Source organism: Carya illinoinensis, chromosome 2, assembly GCF_018687715.1.
Source record: "Carya illinoinensis cultivar Pawnee chromosome 2, C.illinoinensisPawnee_v1, whole genome shotgun sequence".
Taxonomy (NCBI): Eukaryota; Viridiplantae; Streptophyta; class Magnoliopsida; order Fagales; family Juglandaceae; genus Carya; species Carya illinoinensis.
This window is the reverse complement of record NC_056753.1, coordinates 30,283,116-30,291,493: the sequence shown is the minus strand read 5'-3', so window position 1 is coordinate 30,291,493 and position 8,378 is coordinate 30,283,116. Positions and strand designations below refer to the sequence as shown.

Below are 8,378 nucleotides of genomic sequence, written 5' to 3'. Positions count from 1 at the left end.
ACGAAGTTCTTCAATCTCAACTATTATTGTTAATAAAATATTTTGGATATTTTGCATCTCAACATATAACTTAGATACTAGGAATTACTAAAAATATTTCTTTATTTTTTATTATTTTTTGGGCAGGGAAAAGCAATTGCAAGATTCTAAATCAGTTCTACTCGCTCATCCTGTTCACAAATACACTCAGGCTTGACTTGTCTGATTGAATACAGAGCGGCGATACCTCCCGATGAATTGCTAGCTTTCTTCCAAAGTGTATAATTTGCATTACCAAAGCAAGGGAGGTATCAAACCACCCCCAATGAATTATTATTATTATAAAGCAATTAGAATACAACTTTGACACATTCCAACAATAAAATTATATAATCTCACTCAAGAAAAGCACCACTTTGAAGTGGATAGTATAGGCTTTGAGAAAGAAGGGAAGAAATGCAGCTCGCCTCAGAAGCCTGCAAAAACAGCAAAAAGATCACCGTGGATGTAATCGTTGTCTACCAAGCTGACCAAGAAATAGCTGCTCTGGACCTGCAAAAGTTGAGAAGAATATTAAGTTGAGAAGAACTTGATACTTATTATGTCTGGCTTGTGTGTGTCAGTGGTGCTAAGAGCCAACCTCTTCAAGCAATTTTCTGGAAGCGTCACCCTCTGGGTATAAGCCAGCCCATCCCCTTGACCAGATTTCGAAGGCCTCATCCTTCCACACCATGAAACTAGTAGGATCCACAACAGTTGGTTGGATGATCTCCTTTGCTGGGAAGACTCCCCATGTTACAGCATTTACATCAGTCTGGCCAGAGTTAGATATCCAGCTCCCTTCTTTGTTTACGGCCATGTAAGTTAGAGATGGGAAATCCTTGCACTTGCCAACGAGTGCATCCAATTTCTCCCTTGAGCAAAAAAACTCTACATATGCTTTCTGATAAACATACCCTCCAGGCCCACCCCATCCTGAATTACATCAATCGTGGCAATATAAATCAGTGGCATCAAATGTGATTCACATGATGCAAATGGTTTTTCAGGACTACAAAGGTTTTAATCAGATACTTTTCAAAGTAGAAAAACACAGACGATTTCCCATACAGTAGTACTGCTAGACTTGGCAACAAGACTTTTTTAAGTACAACCCCAAGCACACGATTTATAGCGAAAAAGTACGCAACAGACTTATAGGACTTATCACATGGAACAATGGAAATTATTATCTACTAAATTTATTAATTAAAAGGTACTCCCAGATACTAGAACATGAAATCTCAGCAACGCAATCTTGGTAAATCAACGCGTGTTTAAATTTAGAATTCCTTGTTCTATCTCTGAACTAAATGGAATGAGAGACCAATATAAAGTAACCACTATTCTTATCATGAACGTGGATAAATGCCAAATTACTTTCGGAATTTCGCAGGCATCAAAGTTCAATATTAGCTTATAGCATCAATGGGCCCCATTCAATTAAGATTCTTCTATTAGGACTCGAAAGAAAACCAGATTAATCTAGCCAACCTATATCAGTCCCACACACAAAAGAAAACTGGGTTATTTGAAAAATTGTTATGATCACACACACACACACGAGCTTTTACTCACCAACAGATGGGGAAGAAGATTTTTCGCCATTGACTGCAGGTTGGCTATTGATGGTAAGGAAACCCTTCGTATTAATCTTCCCTAGCTGTTCATTTATGATTCGTGTTTCTGGCTGAAGCCCGTCTAATTCTGACCAGGGACTACTTCTCAATTTTCCGAGGCAGAATTTCTTAAATTTCTGATGAGTAAATAATCCAACATGAAATCATACTCAACTATCTCACAATGAGACAAGACTAATAGACTTGAAATGGAAACTGTACCTCGTGAATATCTTCAATATTACTCAAAGGTGTAGCCCATTCATCCTGAAGTTTCTTGTCACGTGCACGTGGCCGCATGAACTGTTCAAAAATTTATGACACAGGTCACAGATGGCCAATGCTGAAGAAAAGTGATTTACCAGGGCATGTCTCCCATCAAAGTCAATGTTACCACATCAATAATAAATTAATCTACTTAAAAAATAAAAAAAATAAAAAAATAAAAACTAGACTAATGGAGGAATATCATCCACCCAAGCAGGCAGTTGTAGAGGTGCTAAACACATGGAAAGAAATGTCCTGGAGTTGCATGAAAAAACAACTTGAATGAAACAGCCACATAAATAGTTTCATCAGGACAAGGGTTCTTTAAGGATACAGATAAATAAGTTGCCAAAAACAAAAACCCAGATAACCACCATTTGAAGTGTCAGCAAATGATGACAGCACCTATATACGCGACATACCACAACCCAATCAATTTATTTATTGATTCAATTAAGAGCCTTCACAGATGACCTCCACTTTCTGTAAACAGCATCACTTTTCCTTCACCATTAACGTGTAACTACTCTCCTCAACCCAAGTAAGAAAAAAGCATTGCCACAGTTCTAAAGGTCGACAATCGATACACTTATGACATGTATGAACGAACAAAAACAGGTACAAATGCCACTCCAATCAGGAAAAACCTCTTTATTAGTACAAGCCAACCCTGAAGCACAATTGCGTTACTTATATATAAAAAAAAGCACAATCGTGAGAAGAAACCATTAAACTTGTACCACAGGATTTGAATTTATGCATAATTATTATTCATATCAATGAAATCATTTGATACAAAGTACAAGCATGATTGTTTTTTTTTTTTTAAAGTAAACTTGTTATCATGCAATACAAGATTGTCAAAAACACTTAACATTGAATAAAGAAATAGAGTAGAGGATACACTTAATTTTCCCATCAGAGAAATCTAGTCTAGTGAAAGGTTCAACTTGATGAAATATATGTTAGGTTCAGAGAAAAAATAAATAGAGGCAAGTTGTAAAATCATGCCCACCTGATAGTCAGCTAATGCTCCATATGATGGATTACGAGAATCACCCCATCGCCCATGTGGGTATTGGTCCCAGCCTATAGTCCTCGTTATGTAGCTCTTTGGACGATTAGCCCTGTCATAATTGGCTAGGAAGATTAGATCACTTGAAAACTGCACCACATTTTAACTGTGTACCCAACTGATACTGAATTTTAGTCCAAATTATAGCAGTTCCATATGTTGCATACCAGAAAATTGGACGAACATCTTCCTTGACACGGAAAACATTTGCTGGGCGTCTCCAAGGCAAAGACCTCGATATTTTGGTCTCTTCAAGCAAACCAAGATTCTGCAAAGTACACTTCTATTAGTGCCTACATTTTGTGATGATTATTAATCATGCAAGTGATATCATCCACATCTCAAGCCAGAACAACTGATTAGGATATGAGAAATAACCATTAATATAGCCAAGGCTGACTTCTCCATGTTTAATGTATAAAGATGCAATGTCTTAATTCCATGAGCTAAAATCTTCTTGCACATTTCAGTCCCAAGATGAACTCCATATGATCTGACAGCTTCTTCATTGTCCTTAATTGGCTCCAAGGCAGCAGTAATTTCAGCAGGTATCTACAGTATGTCATTAAATGGAGACATTAAATCAGGTTGTAAATAGCATAACCACCAGAACATCTTATCAACATAACACACCACAACAACAAAGAGGGCACATTTAGCAAATATGTCCAATGACAGATTTTTCACCTCACTACCTGTTCCAAGATTTGTGTCTGTTTCCTAAAACACTATTAGACATTGATTATACCAACCAGTGTAGCACCAATTCAGCAACGAATATTAAGTTTGACATCATTTAAGAGCTTTGGGGGATGAAAATGCCCACAATATTATTGCATGGGATCTGTACTCAAATGATCAGAGAGAAAGTAAAGCATCCCAAAAAGCTTCACCGTTAGAAGGATATAAACACACAAACGCCCCCTCCCCTCTTCCAAGTGTGCATGCATGTGCGTGCTAACTCACACACACTGTTGATAGCACTGCTATCAATGTGTGATTTCAAGGTCAGAAGTTACTGCATGATTTTAAGGGTAATTAACCTTCCAGTCTCTCAGCTCATGATTTTGAGTCTTGATGGAACCAAACTTCTATCCAGTGGGCTAATTCGAAGGACAAGGACCATGTCATCTCCAAATTTGACCTTGTTCATTTTATTCCATAATGCTATTCTAACTCCAAACCATGTATTAATAAAACTTTTGCATAACTCTGGTTGTATGGTATTTCAAGAAACTATCTATAAATTTTTTTTTATAAGTGAAAAAATTACTAACTATAAATAAAGGGCCTTCAATACTCATATTAGTCTAATGCTTCCTATCAGACAGTCAACGCATGTTTCATCATGATAGATATGATGCAATTCATTCAAAGCGGCACAAGCATCCAATACATCTGACATTTCATCTAGTCAGTCACACACACACAGCTACTCTTTTTTTTTTTACAGGTAGCACACACTGCTGCAAGTACATGTTTTGAATGAGATTACGTACCCTTGTTTTACAAAAACCAGTCATGCGGATGAATCCCTTATAGTTATTAATGGGCATAATTCCAGGAACAATGGGGCAGGTTATCCCAATTTGGCGACAATCATTCACAAATTTGAGGAAATTATCAGTATCATAGAACAGTTGAGTAACAATTAGATCGGCTCCTGCATCGACCTATAAAAGAAAGAACAACATCAGAACAAAAGGACAAAATATGACCAGAAGGAAATGAAACAAGGGGGTGGTCAATTCAGGAAGATAACTGGTATGCTCCAACGTGTTTTTGTAAGGGCTCATTTGGATACTAAAATATTTGATATTATCTATGAATAGTAGTGAAATAGTTTGTGAATAGTTTAAGTTAAGATGTTTTATTGGGTTTTGAGAAAAGAGAAAGAAAAAGTTGAATAAGAATATTATAAAAAACTGTTTGAATATTATTTTTATTTTGAAATTTGAAAAAATTGTATTGTTTTTTGTTTTTTTTTTTTTTTTGAAGGCTGGGAAAGTTATAATGATTAGGTAATGATTAGATGAAAAAGTTGAAAATTAAAAATTAAAAAGTATTTTGTGTTTAAGTGACATTGGAAATGAAATATTTGATAATATTGAGAATACCGAACAGTTTCGTTCCCAACCAGGCCCTAAATGCTTAACAAGACTAAATTTTATGATCACTTGGTGGAATGAGCAAGAAATGCTAATTACTCAGAGTTATCCCCTTCAAAAAGAGGAAATTCTATAGTCAATTACTCCAGTAGAGCACTCCATTGCAATTTTTTTTTATAAGTTCGAATACAATTATTTATATTGTAATGGAGAGTGATCCATTACAATATAAAAAATATCTACTTATCTTTTGAAAATTATTGAATATCTTTTACTGCAATGGCGAAAGGCATATGTTTGAGTAGACATATGAGGGAAATTTTGAGTGCGTGCTCAGTTGGAATGCCAACGTTGCACAGATGTATGGAAGGATTAAAAGAGGAGTTATTGTAGAACAGTAGCAGAACCTTTCTCTTGAGATAAGCGAGATCGTTGTGATAAGCTTCCTCCGTAGCCACGCCATCACTTCCTATTGCATCGGGATGTGCCTCTGAGCAGATAAGGAGAACCCAAAAAGGTTGTAAGAGCATGGAGTGTGGTGGGTGAATATTTTGAAGGAATAGATAGACCGGGAAAATTCAATAAAGATCAAATTTCAGCTATAATACAACTAAAAAAGGCAGTAGCAAAGATAAAGAAACCTGGATAACCGGCAACTGTAATGCCGAAGTAGTCACCGTAGGTAGCTCTGATATGTTTCACCTAAAAGGAAAAAAAGAAACAGACACTATTTCACCATTGAAAAGAATGTGATGTAAACAATCGGGTAGATCGATATACAGATCATAGAGAGGAACAAACAGATCAGACAAAATGAACTTGAAAGTGCAATTTAGCAAGCAGAGAGAGATGTACGAGGTCGAGTGCGCAGGCAAAGCCGCCCTCGATCTGCACGAACTTTCCCTGGCCATGAGGGGGGTCACCGCGGAGAGCAAGGACGTTCTGGAGGCCGTTGGATTTGATGGTGGCGAGAGCGTGGTCGATCTTCCCGACGGGCATGTTAGTGCAGGTGAGATGCATCATGGTCTCGACGCAGACGATGTTCTGCATACGGTTGGCGATTTCGAGGGTAAGATCGGCGGTGGAGCCACCGGCGCCCCAGGTGATGTCGCAGAAAGTGGGATTGTGGGCGACCATACGGTCCATTCTCTCAAAGAGGTTGTCCACACCATCGTCGGTCTTGGGCGGGAAGAACTCGAAGGAGAAAACTACCTTCCCGTCGTTCCCAACACCTTCCTGGATCTTCTCAATCACCTTCATCTTTGTCCGCTTCTGATTTGAACCGACAACAAATATGCTTCAGCTTTATGTAGTAGTAATTTGGTTAACTCACAACTGACACCTTAAGCTATATTTATTCAGATCCAGATCCAGATTTAGATTTAGTAGAAAAGAAATGAGAAAAGTGGGATAGAGGGAGAGAAGTGGGGGGGCACAACACAACACATAGAAGGGAATGTGTGGTTGTTGTCGCGCAGTAAGCAGTCTGCGCTTCCCACTTTTATAGACACGCAGAGGGGGAGAGAGAGAGAGAGAGTGAAAAGTTTGCACCAACAACCCCGGGACTCTGAAGTCTAATCTGCGAAGTAGGAGACGAGGAAATACTACTCTACGCCCCTACCCGATCATTTCTCCCTTTCTTCCTTTTGTTTTGTCTTTTTATTTTAATTTAATATTTTATAACAATAAAATGGAACAACGACAACAAAAATCGTGCAATAAAATAGAATAGAACCATGATCGATGAGTCATGTGTTTCATAAGGGTGGCTGTTGCTGGGAGCTCCAGCTGGAAATCTTACTTCTTCTTCTTCTTTTTTAAAATGTATTGTTGAAATATTTTTAAAAAAAATAATCACAACATTATTAAAAAAATAATTATTTATTCCTTAAATAAAAAAAATAAAAAGTCTCTAGGTAACTCCGAGCGGGAGCCACCAGCAAAGAGTAGCATTTTCCGTTTCATAACGTGGCCTGCCAATATTATTAGTTGGATCATAATCACATGGGGACATACCCTTGAATTGAGCTCAACAATAATAAAGACTTTGTAAACTTGAGTCGACATTGGTATCGAGACATACTTCTAAAAATTCATTAGCGTCAAACTTTTTTTTTTTTTTTTTTTTTTTTTGAAAAAAACAAACGTCAAAGTTAGCCTAAAAGGGATAATTCTCATTTTGCTTGGGCATTGATGCAAAAACTTAGGTCATGCATATGGGGTGAAAGTTGCTTCTCTTTATATTCAGTATTTATGGCATCAAGTCTATCCTTATGGTGTTAAATTTGGGTTTACTGTATCAAGTTCATGCTTACCATGTCAAAATGAGCTTGTGAGTTAATGTCAAATTATGTCACAAATAAGAAACCTATAATAATAATATAGATATCTGACTTTGTGCATGGAGTCAATCAGAATGATAATACATCTCCTTCATGTTAAAAATTGAAGTGGTTATCATGGCTAGAGCTCAAGAGTCTTGCAGCTTGGTCATGAGACATGTCCCGTAGGACCACGAGCGACCGACTCTTGTTGCGCTTTTTTAAGATTGTTCAATCCTAAATCCTTTATTTGTTCTTTTCCCAGAGTGACTTTAGGACTTTTTTTTACCACTTCCCATCGGACAAGAATATGAGAATACCCTTAAAATGAGCTTTACATTATATGGGTCGGACAGGAACTTTATAGCCCACTCCTTCGAGATAGCTAGAATCCATGGTTGATTCTAACCACAAGGACATAGTGGTAAGAAATTGAACATCGCGGGTATCGAGTAATTTTTTTTTTTAAATAAATTAATTAGTCTATAGATGAGATAAATCATAAGAGACATCTATCTAGCTTGCAAAATTCGACTTGCCAAATAGTTGTCCTAAAGTAGTTAAGTTAGTCGTCCACTTTGAGGAAATAAAATTTAATGCGAGCAGCTCAATGTTTAACGAAGCTCGAGGAATTCCTCCCCTACCACTTTCTTTACCAACCAAAAGGTTGAATAACCTACCACTTCCAAAAAATAAATAGAATAGAGGCGTATAATAACCGTAGGTGAAGACGGCTTCAGGTTTAAGATACCAGGAGCCTCTTAATTGGTGAAGGGTGGGGGCCACCTGTCATCATCTTTTTCCTACTCCGACTGTCCCACCACCCTCATCGGCACCCAGAACTTACAGAGTACCGTAAGTATCATGGGTTGGTGGCTGCGGTGGGCCTCCTGCACCTACCCCCCACCCCCGTCTCACCTCCTCGCCAATTCCTCGTCGCACGTGGCAAAAAATTCACACGTGCACCAAT

At 37.7% G+C, this 8,378-nt stretch overlaps 1 protein-coding gene across 1 annotated transcript; it reads right to left on the bottom strand.

Moving 5' to 3' along the window:
* Positions 1 to 270: 270 nt before the first annotated feature.
* Positions 271 to 6,668, bottom strand: LOC122300817 (probable methylenetetrahydrofolate reductase). The gene is made up of 11 exons (XM_043111714.1): positions 5,943 to 6,668; positions 5,729 to 5,789; positions 5,495 to 5,577; positions 4,479 to 4,652; positions 3,358 to 3,531; positions 3,147 to 3,247; positions 2,920 to 3,031; positions 1,860 to 1,940; positions 1,597 to 1,774; positions 620 to 954; positions 271 to 531 (listed from the first exon to the last, which is right to left on the bottom strand). Exons 1-11 carry the CDS (start codon positions 6,345 to 6,347, stop codon positions 448 to 450), a joined length of 1,788 nt encoding a protein of 595 aa, XP_042967648.1. The 5' UTR covers positions 6,348 to 6,668; the 3' UTR covers positions 271 to 447.
* Positions 6,669 to 8,378: the final 1,710 nt, after the last annotated feature.